This window comes from Polypterus senegalus, chromosome 1 (assembly GCF_016835505.1).
Source record: "Polypterus senegalus isolate Bchr_013 chromosome 1, ASM1683550v1, whole genome shotgun sequence".
Lineage (NCBI taxonomy): Eukaryota > Metazoa > Chordata > Cladistia > Polypteriformes > Polypteridae > Polypterus > Polypterus senegalus.
Genome location: NC_053154.1, coordinates 42,092,618 through 42,108,317, shown reverse-complemented (window position 1 = coordinate 42,108,317; position 15,700 = coordinate 42,092,618). Strand labels below are relative to the sequence as shown.

Genomic DNA, 15,700 nt, shown 5'->3' with positions numbered 1-15,700 from the left:
TGGCATACAGTATACACAACCTTGCATGTTTTAAAACAAGTGCTTTAACAAAAATTAACTTTAATCAACATGTGAAGTTTGCTTACATATTAATACTTAGGCATTTTAAGTAAGATAGTCACAAACACACACACACACATCCAAGTACCAGCGTATTTACCTTTGGTCTATCTTTGAACTGGGTGAAATTTATTATTTTGTTTTGAGACCAGTGTCTTAAGTAAGGGATAAAACATGAGGCTCTGAGCAGATAGGCATGAAAGTTCCTTGTGATGATATATTATGCTACATGATTTATTACATGCTTAAATATAAATTATTAAACATTTAGGTATTATTTACTGAACTGTTTTCTTTTTGTCTTTTTTTATTAACAGGTGAGCCCCATGGTCGTGGTAGCCATCTTTCTCTTCGATATTGGACTGGCATATTTGTTCTCTACTCTGTTTACCTAATGAAGAGCAACTTGAGCAACTTTAAGGGAGGCTGCCTGGTTTTTGCATGATTTTAGATGATTACTTCTGTCTGCTGTTGTCCACGTACATACACAAACACACAAATATTCACACACTATTTGATATGAGTGTGTGTATATAATATCACAGAGGTGGCCCCTAGGTGTACTAGTACCCAACACAGATTTAAGCAGCAGTCAGTAGGTTTACTTTGTTTAATTTTTTTGCAGATTATGAGGGAAATCACTTACTGGCCCCTTGTGGACCTCCGCAGACTCTCACACTCCCTCACTTTCTACTCTGGCTGTTTTTCCTACCTGCCACTGGGGCATTGTTTTGCTGACATCCCATTTTGTAGGTTGACCTTTTTATATGGATGTCACACTGGAAGGATCAGTTCTGAGATCTTGCAATGGCAACTTAATGTGAACCCAGTCTTCAGCTGTACCCATAATTTTAAAAAATGTATAAAACAGAGCAAGCTTTTGTTCTGATGTCCCTGTTAAGTATTAGAGGACTGAGCCTTGGGAGTCTCTGGTCTCTGTGTATCATGCACTGTAACTCTGTGACCCAATGGAGTGTTTCTCCCTTTTGTAGCCTCAGAGTGTTTGTGCATCTCAGATTAAGAACCCAGTACCGTGTCTCGGGCTATCTCTGCTGCCCTATAAAAAAGAGAGCTGAGGCTTATCATCCAAAACAAAGACTTAGCTAGCTCCACATAAACTTCTTTCTAGAGTTCCTATTATACATAATGGGCCATTCATTGTGCATTGTGCCATGTATTAGGAGATTGCACCTTTTTCTGCCTTCCTGAAACATATGAGGAAGGGATGGTGTCCCCACAAAAACTGCCCCTGACTCACTGGAGATTTGGGGATTTTCATTGATCTGTATTAAATAATATATGGGACAGTCTTTGAGGTTTCCCTCTATACGAGACTGAGATCCCCTATCTGAGTCTTTGACTCTGTGACAATATTCTAGATATCCTGAGAATGTGAATTTTAAGACATGATGGACTTCTAAAAATATGAATGGATTAGATAAAGTGATAGGTGTAGAAAGGTTTATTCTCCCAAAAGAGAAATTTGTTTGCACCAGGGATCTACAGGCATACAACATTATTTCACAGTACAGTAACATAATTCAAGAATAAAAGATGCTGAAGATATGATAAGAAACAGAGGGGCTTCAGAGAGAAGCCAGCTGCATTTCATGGGACAAGTACCAGTAGGATTTCCTGTGAATTGTTTATAACGTTTACAAATGAAGGGCTTACTATATTTCTAGAACAGGTTTTATTTCCCTTAATTTATTATGTTATTGATTTATTTATTTTTAATTTGTGTTTCTCATTTTTTATTTGTAATACAAAAAATAGATTGCCACAGTTCTTTTTTGCTCTCCTAACTGTTATTAGGCATTCAGATTCTGTGTTAGATAAGGAAATGTTTAGGCATCATTTCATTTGCCATTTTCTCATGATAGATAAACTGGTCAAGGTGTACATTGTGGACATTTGCTTCTTCAGGTACAACACGCAGTAGGCACACTTGCCTCATCGCCAACCCCTGATTAAAGCATGCTGGAAGGGAAAATGTCATCCCAGGCTGCTGAAGAACAATAACATTTTTAGTAATGACAACTCTGGTCTAAATATGAGTCTTTTCCACATGCTGAAAAGTGAGTCATTGGCCTCTTGATTGCTGTTGTACTGACTCAATTGACACTTCAGCAGAGTTGAATTGCAAGTCATCTGCTTTTCCAGATGTACATTGCTCTTCTAAAGTCCATATTTAAGTTAAAACTTTCTCAATAATACTTTAAAAAAGACCAATCTTAATATATCAGTTGACATATTTAATTACCCTCTGGCCAGCTCCCTCAGCTGGGTCTGCAAACCTTCAAGAATATTTTAATAGGCTCAGGGGCCATTTTAAACCTGGCATCATAAAAACGAGGGCTGTTTTAGACTCAGGAGCTGTTTTCAAAGTAGATATTTGAGGTTAGGATTATTTTTGACCCTTGGATTATGAAGCAAGAGCTCAAAAGCTGTTTTAGACTCAGGGGACTATAGACCAGAATGTTAAGTCTTAATACTCACTCCAATCTGGATACCCTTCATTCCAATCTCTCTCATCATCATTTTAGATTTATTGTTCTTCCAGAAGCTTCGTTGTGTTGCATGATGATGGTATTCTAGTCTTAATTTTGGAAAATTTGAATCATAAATGGTATCATTTTTAACAAAAAGAAAAGTTTAAAGCTGCATTTAAATATTTTCTGAATGCTTTCTAAGAAACAAACAAACTGATGTCTATGATCTTTGTGTGCCTGCATGCAGGGTGCAGCAGGAAGCATGATGGAACCCAGCTCCACAAGACACCTTCCCCGACCCTTCCCCATGTACAGCTCAGACAATTATTGCAAACTGGATCCACAGTTTATTGTACCGATATGTTACTTCGCGAAGCACCAAAAATCATACGATATAAACACAGTGGCCTAAATCACTAATTTTGTTGTCATTTTACTTTTTTTTTTTTTTTTTTAAATTAAAATCTTTTTCATGATGGAAACACTAGAAGCATATTATGCGACAATGGTGTATACAGAGTTGGTAAAAGAATATTGTGTAAAACTAAGATTTTTTGAGCTAACTAAACTCTGGTGAAATTTAGCCACGGCACATAAATAATGAATCTATGCATTAAAAATATTTTCAACAGCAACTAAAAGTATGAATAAACATCGCTGCCTCTCTGTATTCTCCATATATTGCAATCATTGAAGGCCTAAAATAGTTTATAAAGTATAATAAAATATGGACCCTGATTATCCATACATCCATATATCTGTCCATTTTCTAAAGTGATTGTCCAGCTCAGGGTCACAGGAAGATGGCGCCTGAAGTGAGATTATGTAAAAAAAAAAATAAATGGTAGGCTCTTAACGTCCACACACTGCTTGTGCTCTGCCTTGATTGTAAGCATTTTTCAAACAGTTTCTACGTTAGGTGTTTTTCCACACATAACATGAGCTCAGCTTTCTTGTTAGCAGCTGCTTGCATATATCAGTTTCTTTATAGAAGAATACAGTAGATCCATTAGTATGTAAAATTCAGTCTGAATTCCTCAGCTATTACCAGCACCAAATGGAATGCATTCTAAATTCTAATTTCCCTTTTGTTTCAGAAAATACATGATCAGCTGTTTCACATTACCTAAGTTCTCCAATATTATAACATTCATTTTTTTTCATAGAAAAAACAAATTAATCATGGTAATATGTAATTTAGGAATAGCAAAATGTTATCAACTACATAATTCTTAAGTGATAGGAGTATAGCAAGATGCTGAAAGTGACTCAACTGTACAAGTTGATGGCACAGTCATCAGAGTGATATGTCACAGATAATGCCCAACAAAGGGTCATCCACTGTTTTGTTCTAGTAGGGTTCTAGGGCAACTCTGTTCTCCCTTTATACTCTTTATGACGTACACCTGAACAAAATGATTCAAATCCCGAACTCTTACCACATTCTCAGGGATACGTGTCCTTTTCTAACCACAGGAAATTAGATAAGACAGGAGAGAAAGTTGTAGATCTATTCATGCATTATAAATAATATGTCCTATGAATGTTGGTAAAATAATACAACATGATAATAGGCTACCAGGTGTCTCTTTTTCTTATTATGTTGATTGGCCTCTGTTCCGATATGGTCTGTCATGGTCCTCAGATGGTATGTCAGAAACAGGCAGCATGGCTTGTCTGATTATGGCCACTAAGAGAGATGAGATGGTCCAGCCCGCTCAGTGAGATGAGATGGTCCAGCCCGCTCAGTGAGATGAGATGGTCTAGCCCACTCAGTGAATGGAAAATGGCACAAAAAGAGAGAGAGAGAGACTAGGCCTCTACATTACCCTTAATTTGAAGAAATCCTGTATCTTCTTGACACATGCCTTGAATTAGTAGGTGTGTAATTCCCAATGACTCCGCCTAGTCAGGCTCAGGCCTCATTCCAACTGAGGCCTGTCCATGCCCTGTCATGTCGAAAACCTGTATCTGCCCAGGCTAGCTGGCTAGTCTCTTACAATCAGATCGATGCAAAGCCTTCAAAACCCAAGTCTGACGCTTAACAAAGGTTCTTATCTGAACTAGCAGGGTCATACATGTGCCACAGCAACAACTGGCTTATCAACTTCCCATGCATTTTAAATTTGGATATTGTTAGACATTAATTTCACATTTTAAAATTAAAATAAAAAGTATAGCTCATACATATTTGATCAAGGCAATCTACAACAATATTTATTATACTAGATATTACCATTTTTTCTTTCCACTACACAACTCAGCTATTATTACAAATGTGAGTAGTTTCATAGTGTCCTACAAAAAAGTTAGTATGATAAACAAATGTACAATTCTTTTGACTTATCAAAGCTCTTTACTGCCTGCTACAGACTAGTAGATCAAAATATATATTATGTGTATTTTAAAACAGTCTATGCTTACTGGGTAATGCACTGTGTGATGTTAAGAGTACATTTTTAGAATTATCATAATCTATATATAAGACTGTTATGTCATGACTTGAAAAATGTCAGCTTTGTGTTCTGACAGATTTGCATGTCATGCTGAAGGTATCCCAATACCATGACTGATGTCCATCTGTGTGTGTGGAGGACAGCAAACGGCTAGAAAAGAAACTACTTCATGACAGCATAGTCTTTATTGATATGGGAAAGCATAGTTCTACATTGAAGTAGTGGCTGTAGGCTTTAATTTAACCCAGTGTAATAATTGGCAGCTATTTTGGCCAAATTCAATTTATGATTACACAGAGTACAGTGAAATTTTCACTTGCATATTTGACTAACATGCAACACTTTGCCACTGTTGTGATAAAACCTATTGCTTAACAAATTGTTTGCCTTCTCCTACATGCAAAACAATTCAGTTACATGGATTTTAGCTTCCTCCACAATACCCACCGAGACGTGTACTGTTTTTGAAATCATAGGACGGAATCAGTTCTGTTCATTTTCGGTTAAATCATTAGTTTGCTAAAAGGAATGTTATTGGGGTGAGCAGACACCAATGGGAATCACTAAATCATACTCCGATTTTTCATACTGATGCCTGGTCATCCCAAATGACATTCCTTTTTATAAATAAATGATCTGTCTAAATAAATTATTTTACACAGAAGTCGTCTAACTCTAAAGTAAAGAGGCTACAGTGAAAGCAGAAAATGTATCAGTACGATAAATCTGTGCTTACATTTTATTAGAAGAACAACACACAAAATGAAAATCACGCAAATCAAGACATTCTTGTTCAAAAATATGTAATTAATTTATGTTTTTCTTTAATCGTCAGATTGACTGGAATTGCATGAAAACTTTCAGCTATTGTGGGTGTGCAGAATGATTTATGATCATTTCTTATATTTATCTGTTTGACAAGGATTTTGACAGTGAATGCATTAGCAGTTGGGAGTATACCTCATTAAACGATGAATAATAATGCATTTAATAGAACCAAATTGGCTCATCTGCACAATAATCACCGTTTTCCACCCCCTCATACTTACGTAGTTTTAAATGTTTAGGAAATGTACAGGATTAAATCACTTCTAGATTTGTACATAAATAATGTCTTTGCATCCTGCAAACAATTACACTCCAAATTTAGCTTCCCATAAACAAATTTTTTCCACTATTTCCAAATTAGAAACTTTGCCAAACAAAATCTGCCCAATTTTCCTCACCTCCCACCTACTTCTATTTTGGAAGAAATATTTATCAGTCTTGAGGACTCAGACAGCATTTCTATAACATATAAGAACATTTTAAAGTTCCATCCTATCAAAGATCCCAAAGTCCAGGGGAAAAGATCTCTTATTTAACATTTTAGAAAAGGAGTGGAAGGCAGCCATGCACAGAATTCACTCAAGCTCCATATACACAAAGCATGCAATTGTTCAAATTAAAATCTTTTATTGAGCACATCTATCTCATTTAAAATTGTCCAAAATTTTTCCACGGCAACATCCAACCTGAGAACATTGCAATCAAGTTCCAGCCTCACTGGGTCACATGTTTTGGACGTGCACAAAATTAACATCATTCTGGACCAAAATCTTTAAATGTCTTTCACACAACCTTGGCGTCACAATCCCTCCTAATCCAATAACAGCTTCTGTTTAGTGTACTCCTAGATGGAATTAAAGTGGAGAAGGACAAACAAACTGTAATTGCCTTTACTTCACTATTGGCACGCAGACTTATCTTGCTCGACTGGAAGAATGCCACCCTACCTGTTATAACTCATTGGGTAACTGATGATCTATACTATTTAAAAGTGGAAAAAATCTCATTTAGAGGATCTGTTCAAAATTTTTTTAAAACCTGGCAGGATCTAATCAATAACATTTTAGATTAAGTATTTAAATTTAGAAGAAGGATTCTCTTCCCCCTTTTCTGCTCTTAAAGTTTTACTCTGGCTGTTGGCCTTCCTCTCTTTTTCTAGGGGGGGCGGGTTTAATTGAATTTAGTTTTGTCAAGTTTCATTTGATTGTGTGGAATGTTACTTGCTTTTAATAAATTCAATAAAATGAAAATAAAAAATAGAACTGAATAAAGGAGGAAGTGAAAAAGTATAACACACACTGTGAGTAACAAACTCACTCTCTCCTCCTAACATGGTCTTTTATAAACCAAGACTAAAATGAATCCCATTGATAAGATGATGTGTCCAAAGCACCACAAAGAAATTATGCTTCACTAGTCTTGATAAGAAAATACTCTTTGATTTTCATTAGAAAATAAATAAGAAGCTGGTTGAATTTGCAGATGATACCAAACTAGGTGGAATGGCAGATACTCAGCTGAATCATTAGAGATGGACCAGAGCAGAATTCAACACTGGACATGTTTGGGCCAGATGGGATGAAATGTAACTGAATGTATTACTCATAGAAAAACGTTAGATTTGAATTTACAATGGGGGCTTTGAAACTTGAAGATACACCTTAAGAGTAGGACCTAAGAGTTGTAGAGGACTTATCACTTTTTACACCCAGATGTTGTAAAGATGTGATTAAGAAGGTTAGCAGGATGTTGGGTTATATAGCGCCTACTAATGCGTGGAATACAATTCAACAGAAGGTGTACTTAAGCTACATTTGGCACTAGTGAGGCCTTACATGGAGTGATGTGTGTTGTTTATGTCTAGATATTACAAAACAGACAAAGCAGCACTAGAGAAAGTTCCAGAAAGAACAACCAGGCTGATTCCAGGACCTAGAAGTGTGAGCTTTGAGGAGAGATTGAAGGAGCTGAATGTTGTGAGACAGTGTCTCAGGGATTATTGTGAGTAAGAGATTTGACCAGCAGATAATATAAGAATCTTAGTTAAAAGGCAGGCCAGGTCAAAAATGGAAAGATCGAAAAGTATTCAGGCAAACAAAACACATGGACAAAAACAGGAGTCTGACTCAAGACAGAAGGAGTTCAGAATCGTAATGCAACTTAAGGACTTGGTTTACTTGGAAAAGAAACTGCATCAACTTTCTTCACTGTCATAAATACAACAATCACAGTCATGCGGCATATCTCACATGCCACATAAACAAAAGAACGGTGTGAACTGAAATAAAAGTTACATTGTGTCAAAACAAACTAAATGATTAGAAACCTCTAAATAATAATAATAAATAAGCCTCTAAAAAACAAAACCCACGGGTAACTATTTTATTACTACATTGATTTTTTTTATTGGAAAACAGATAAAGAAGTGACATGATTGAATTGTTTAAAATTACAAAAGGAATTAGTACAGTGAATCAAGACTTTAGAGTGAGCCCTTCAACTGTAACACGCAGACATAGCTGGATATTTTCTACAGGTTAATTTCAGACCAAAGTTATTACGAAGTGTTAGACATAAGAGCAGTTAGAGAATCTACTTCAGCTCTTAGCAAACATATGAAATGCAGTGCGGCCGAATTGCCTTGGCCTGTGCTCTGTGTTTCTGCCTAAAAGTCTGCTCCCCTTTTCATTCAGTGAGCTCGCTTTGTTCATTTCGTTGAGTTCTGTTTTTATGTAAGTGAGCTTCACAAACCCATATTGCTATTAACCTTATTCAGTTTAAATACAACATATATGTTATTCTTGATATTCTGAATTATCCGAGGAGTCATTTTCAATTAATTTGCCAAGTACACTGAGTAAATATACTAATTAAAAAGAGAATATAGCAATTTTCCGATATGCCTAGATATTTTTCTTTTATATAGTTGTAAATGTGAAGTTTGCTGCAAAAATGAGTATTTAGACATGTGCCTGCCTAGTTCCTGTATGTGTGCAGTTATTATACAGTGAAGTGTTTGCAGTTTTAATGTGACGTCTTGATCAGTGGACACATCCCATCCTGAGATCAGTACAAAGAACAATCTGGACAAGAACAGGCCATTCGGCCCAACAAAGCTCGCCAGTCCTATCCACTTATTTCTTCCAAAAAAACATTGTTGAGTTTTGAAAGTCCCTAAAATCTTACTGTCAACCACACTACTTGGTAGCTTATTCCAAGTGTCTATGGTTCTCTATGTAAAGAAAAACTTCCTAATGTTTGTATGAAATTTACCCTTAACAAGTTTCCAACTGTGTCCCCGTGTTCTTGATGAGCTCGATCCACTGTACTGATTACCTTCATAATTTTAAACACTTCAGTCATGTCACCTTTTAATCTTCTTTTGCTTAAACAGTATAGGCTCAGCTCTTTTAATCTTTCCTCATAATTCATCCCCTGTAGCCCTGGAATCAGCCTAGTCACTCTGCTCAGGACTTTCTCTAGTGCTGTTATGTCCTTTTTGTAGGCTGGAGGCCAAAACTGCACACAGTACTCCAGATAAGGCCTCACTAGTGTGTTATAAAGCTTAAGCAGAACCCCCTTGGACTAGTGTGGTGGTGAAAGTCGGCAATGCACTTGTGTTGGGCAGGCCCTTGCTGGGCCGTGGACACCACTGCTTGATCCCAGTGTATCATTGTGACATTTGGGTGAGGTGATGACACAGAGGTTGAATGAAGTCGCCTCAGAAGATTATTTTTACGTGTTTTGGTTTGCAGTCTGTGGAGATGTTTCAAGTGTTTAAGGGTGTTCTGATTTACCATTTTGGTGCCAATTGGTGTTTTGCGTTTAGACCAGCTTTTTCGTAGATACAAGACCTCCTACTTAGTCATTATCATACAGAGTATATACTGTATTTGGTAATGTTCTTTGTAGTTATTGCAGATTGCTGAATTTAAAATTTACAAGAAAGCTGACATATAAACACCCAAATCAGCAGAGTCCTGACTTCTTAGTAGGTTTTGTTGTGATATTAGTTGAGCTTTATGTTTTGATGCATTTTAAGAATTTTACTTGGAAACTGCTTATGGTTTATTCACCCAATATTTAACATCCTATATGGTATTTATTTGTTGTAGAAGCAATATTATCTGTCTGTCTTTGCAGCTTAGAATTCCTTGACAGCTGCCATGAGCCTTGGGATTCGAATGTACTGAACTATTACTTAGATGCTTCATGATGTTAGCAGCTTCAATAACTTTATGAAGTGCAGGGTGGGCAGGTTCTGTTAACTGGTGCCACTACTGCCAGAGCTGCCTTTATTTAGTCATTGTAGAGGAAAAGGTCCACAGGTTGATAGGATGGAAGACTTGCAGTTCAAGCTTGATGCTGACTGAAATGCTGGGCTCAAGGAGGACAACAGAGAAGGAGATTAAAGAGTGGCAAACAAAATGACGTCAGCAGGCGTCTTGCAAGATTTTATGAATGCATTTATATGATGCTATGAACTGGGGGCAGTTTACAATATCTGATGGAATTGTTTTCTAATAATTCATAGGCTCCTTATTGTCATGCATACAGAGTATGGTGAAATTCATACATGTATGAGCTAATCAACATCCAACACGTCACCTCTCTCTGGCGCCGTGTTCAACTGGAGTGACATAAATACTTACTAGACAGGAATCATAGTTGGGGTAAAATGACAAAGCAAACCTTCATTTAAAGTACAAACCAGAAACCATTGCCTAAAGTCAGAAACCTGAAATTTCAAATAATTATTGGCTATCACTTTAGATTAGGTGTCCATAATTACGCTGTGCTTACCTGTATAATTACAGAGTCACTAGGTGCTATTACCTTGTACTTACTGTGTAATACAGTGTAACAGTACAATTAAGTAGTCAATTGTAATTGTTATTTCACAATTTATATATATGCGTACTTATAGAAATTGTCAAATAACAATTACAATTGAGTACTTAATTATAGCATTACATTTTATTACACAGTAAGTACAAGGTAATAACACAGGTAATAATTACATGGTAAGTACAGCATAATTATGGACACCTAATCTATAAAGACAGCCAATTGTTTATTTTTTTTAAAAGAAGACTTCTTTCATATTTTACATAAAGCACAAACGCAGTTTTCCTCCACCCTTGAACAGGCCACGGTGATTCTGCATTAATTGAAGCACGCACAGTGAAATGCTCCGACATGAAACACAGCATCACCAACATCAGGAGAGTCAAACTCCGGTCCTGGTGGGCCGCTGTGGCTGCAGGTTTTCATTCTAACCTTTTCCTAATCAGTAAGCTGCTAATTACCTCCTTTTCCCTTCATTTTAATAGCCCTGTTTTTAAGGATTCATTCCTCTGAATTGATTAATTTCTTCATTAAATGGCAGCCAAACAGAAATGAGATGTGAAACAAGCCAAAAGATGACCAGCTGAATCGCAACATCAAACTCCAACCAATTTCACTCCAACCAGTTTGTTAATGAAAAGCCAATTCATGCTGTTAATTAAAGCTGTCATTGAATATCAGGACTTGTTGCTGCTCTGCCACAGCAGACTGTTGATTTTCTGTTTCTTCTAAAACCACTGTTGAGATGTTTTGGTGACCTGAGCAGACCCAACATGACCGAGACCTTCACCTTTCTTTATTTTCAGGTGAGCTGGTCATGTGGCAGCTTGGTTTGTGTCTCATTATTGTTTGGCTGCTCATTAAGGAAAAAGAAACAACTAAGGGGTCTGAGTCACGTCAATTAAAACTAAGGCAAAACAAGTTAATTAGTAGCTAAAATGGCTCACTAATTAAGAAGATGGTTAGAATGAAAACCTACAGCCACTACGATACACCAGGACTGGAGTTAGACACCCCTGACCTAGATGATGGCCAAAGGAAAAAAAAAAGCATTTTTCTTTTAAATGTAGAAAATTCCCACAAAAAGCACCACAATACATTTAATTTGCAGAAAGTAACAAAGTTTAGGAATAAGCTGGAGTGAGGGGATAATTTGTGGAAGATCTGTGTGATGAATCGTTTTCTACTCCATCAACCATGCAAGTTGAGCCACTATCTAAACTAGTAGGCGAACAGACTGCGAAAGCAGGAGCTCCTTAACCGTGTGCCCGTATCACTCAGTGTACTAATGGACTTGGCTCTTCTATAAACTTGCAGTGGATTAACAGGATGAAAGATAGCAAAGTGGACGACTTATTTCAAGTGTATTTGCCATATGTTAGGTGACAGTATTTGAAGTAAGAGCGAGGGACAGTTGGCACAATTCACTGGCAAGAATCATTAGCAGACTTGTAGATGATGATTTTGGCCATCAGACTGCTGTTTCAATTTCAGTATTTCTTTCACTTAGTGTTCATTTTTCAGTAAATGAACTGGGCACTGGAAAGCACCTTGGCATTAAACTGTGGTCTCCCAGCTTGCAACCCATTTTATGGTCCTGGCTGAGAGTCCCTGTGCTTGAACGTTCTCTTCATAACCATTTTGGTTTCCATCTCTGATGCTGGCTTTATACCCCATCCATTAAAGTGACAACATGAACTCCATCCGACTGGCCTCCTGATTATTAGGGTGACAGTGTAGGTGTTTGCAATGGCAGCAAGGACAACCTTCAGTCTCCCCTCATGCTGGCGAGGGGGAAGTTGGCAGTGGGGATGGATGGATGGATAGATGGGTGTTCATGTGGCCCTGGGTTCAAGAGTGCATTGCAGCACTTGCTATGTGCCTGCTCTTTCTTTCTGCTCCTTGCATGTGCTAATTTTGGACTGTTGATTTTCTAAATCTGAATATTTAAAACTTGTTCTTCTTGTCAACTTTGAACTAATTAATTATGTGAACAAATATGACCAGAAATCTTGTTTATTTTTACACTGCATTAAGTTGTGGACTGTTTCTGTAAAAGGTTATTGAGAAAAAAAAAACAAAAAAACAAAAAACAGTTTACTTCTTTATCTCTATATTGTACTTTATGCATTTAAAATGATTCTGAACCTTCTTTCTATGAGATATAAGCAGTGTTCAGTTTTGCTAGTGTGGCCTCACTCCGTTACTTTCCCGCCTTCACTTACTGGCTGAGCTTTCCAAAATGTCCCTGTCTGAGCCTTAATGGAGGTCCTACTGCTCGTGCAGGTCTCGATACATGAAACAGAACATCAGTTCTACCTGTGTGTGTATACCGGCCTTGCATCTCGCAAGATGTTACTGCATCATGTGAACCAGCCTTTCAAATGAATAGCTTAGGAAAATTGGCAATACTTGGCACTTCTTAGTACTGTCCAATAAAAGAGAGAGAAAAGCAAAAACTCCTCAACAAATCACTTTAAACTGAACACTGTCTAATATAATAAGAACTGCAACATGTAAGCTTGTGTGTTGAGAAGTGATTTTTTTACTGCATGAGGCCAGAAATAAAGATAAAGAAATCTTGTGTTACATACAGCGTGCGTGTGCGTCTCTCATTTGTTTTTCCTTCCAGGTTAATTTTGCACCATTCTGCTCAGTTTTGTACGACTACGTTGGGCGGCACAGTAGTCTCACAGATCATGACTTGGAATGCTGGCCTCATCTGTGTGGAGACGGCACCTTCTCCCAGTGCTTTCCAAAGGCCCATGTTAAGTTAACTGGCCCCATGAGAGTGCATCAAAGGGCACTGTGATGGACTGGCAGCCCACCTTTCCAGGCTTGTTCCCCGTGTCAGGTGCAGCGAGGATAGACTTCTGTGGGAGACAAAACCTCATTTAGGCTACACGTGTTATGGGAAGGGATGGTGAACACCATCTTGGACCGTTTCACAACCCTCCGTATATATATTGTGATGGTACAGACACAGCATAAATGGTTTAATGGTAAGTCACTGGACCACCATCTGCATTATTATTACTATTATTATTATATGTATTTTTAAAATGTATTTAGCAGATGCCTTTATCCAAGGTGACTTAAACAAAACAAGTTATAACACATACAGTGATTAGAAGTTGCAAGCATCAAAAGTACCAGAGAACAAAATAAAAAAAAAAAAACATGGAAGTGGGAATAGTGGGAGCAGCAGCACTACCACCACTACTACTAGTAGTACCACCAGTACTAAGTCTACATAATTATACCTGCAACTAGACTAAATTACACATCAGTATCCTAAACTCTTTGTTAGCTATCCTGTAGAAGAGACGCTAAGCAGTTTCAAAATATTTAATGAAAAGGTGTGTTTTCAAAATAATGAGGAAATTGGGTGCAGTTTGAGTATCCAAAAGAAGATCAATCCATAGCTTTGGAGCAACAACTGACAAATAAAAAAAAAGAAATACATAAGTCTGTGTGTAATGAATGAATCTAATGTACAAGTTTCACTTTTACTGAAATAAATCAACTTTGTCATGATATTCTAATTTTATGACCAGCACCTGTATGTATATATATATATATATATATATATATATATATATATATACATACATACATACAGTGCATCTGGAAAGTATTCACAGCGCATCACTTTTTCCACATTTTGTTATGTTACAGCCTTCTTCCAAAATGGATTAAATTCATTTTTTTCCTCAGAATTCTACACACAACACCCCATAATGACAACGTGAAAAAAGTTTACTTGAGGTTTTTGCAAATTTATTAAAAATAAAAAAAATTGAGAAAGCACATGTACCTAAGTATTCACAGCCTTTGCTCAATACTTTGTCGATGCACCTTTGACAGCAATTACAGCCTCAAGTCTTTTTGAATATGATGCCACAAGCTTGGCACTCCTATCCTTGGCCAGTTTTGCCCATTCCTCTTTGCAGCACCTCTCAAGCTCCATCAGGTTGGATGGGAAGCATCGGTGCACAGCCATTTTAAGATCTCTCCAGAGATGTTCAATCAGATTCAAGTCTGGGCTCTGGCTGGGCCACTCAAGGACATTCACAGAGTTGTCCTGAAGCCACTCCTTTGATATCTTGGCTGTGTGCTTAGGGTTGTTGTCCTGCTGAAAGATGAACCGTCGCCCCACTCTGAGGTCAAGAGCGCTCTGGAGCAGGTTTTCATCCAGGATGTCTCTGTACATTGCTGCAGTCATCTTTCCCTTTATCCTGACTAGTCTCCCAGTTCCTGCCGCTGAAAAACATCCTCACAGCATGATGCTGTCACCACCATGCTTCACTGTAGGAATGGTATTGGCTTGGTGATGAGCAGTGCCTGGTTTCCTCCAAACGTGACACCTGGCATTCACACCAAAGAGTTTAATCTTTGTCTCATCAGACCAGAGAATTTTGTTTCTCATGGACTGAGAGTCCTTCAGGTGCCTTTTGGCAAATTCCAGGCGGGCTGCCATGTGCCTTTTACTAAGGAGTGGCTTCCGTCTGGCCGCTCTACCATACAGGCCTGATTGATGGATTGCTGCAGAGATGGTTGTCCTTCTGGAAGTTTCTCTTCTCTCCTCATAGGACCTCTGGAGCTCTGACAGAGTGACCATCGGGTTCTTGGTCACCTCCCTGACTAAGGCCCTTCTCCCCCGATCACTCAGTTTAGATGGCCAGCCAGCTCTAGGAAGAGTCCTGGTGGTTTTGAACTTCTTCCACTTACGGATGATGGAGGTCACTGTGCTCATTGGGACCTTCAAAGCAGCAGAAATTTTTCTGTAACCTTCCCCAGATTTGTGCCTCGAGACAATTCCTTTGACTTCATGGTTTGTTTGTGCTCTGACATGAACTGTCAACTGTGGGATCTTCTATAGACAGGTGTGTGCCTTTCCAAATCATGTCCAATCAACTGAATTTACCACAGGTGGACTCCAATTAAAGTGCAGAAACATCTCAAGGATGATCAGGGGAAACAGGATGCACCTGTGCTCAATTTGGAGCTTCATGG

General features: G+C 37.9%; 1 protein-coding gene across 1 annotated transcript in view; it reads left to right on the top strand.

The window, feature by feature from the left end:
* The window catches only part of LOC120525599 (junctophilin-4-like), a 102,886-nt gene extending 101,161 nt beyond the window's left edge, over positions 1–1,725 (top strand). The window contains exon 7 of the mRNA XM_039748025.1: positions 378–1,725. Within this exon, the coding sequence (XP_039603959.1) occupies positions 378–455 (78 nt within the window). The 3' untranslated portion in view covers positions 456–1,725. The remainder of the gene's footprint in view (positions 1–377) is intronic.
* The last annotated feature ends 13,975 nt before the right edge of the window (positions 1,726–15,700 follow it).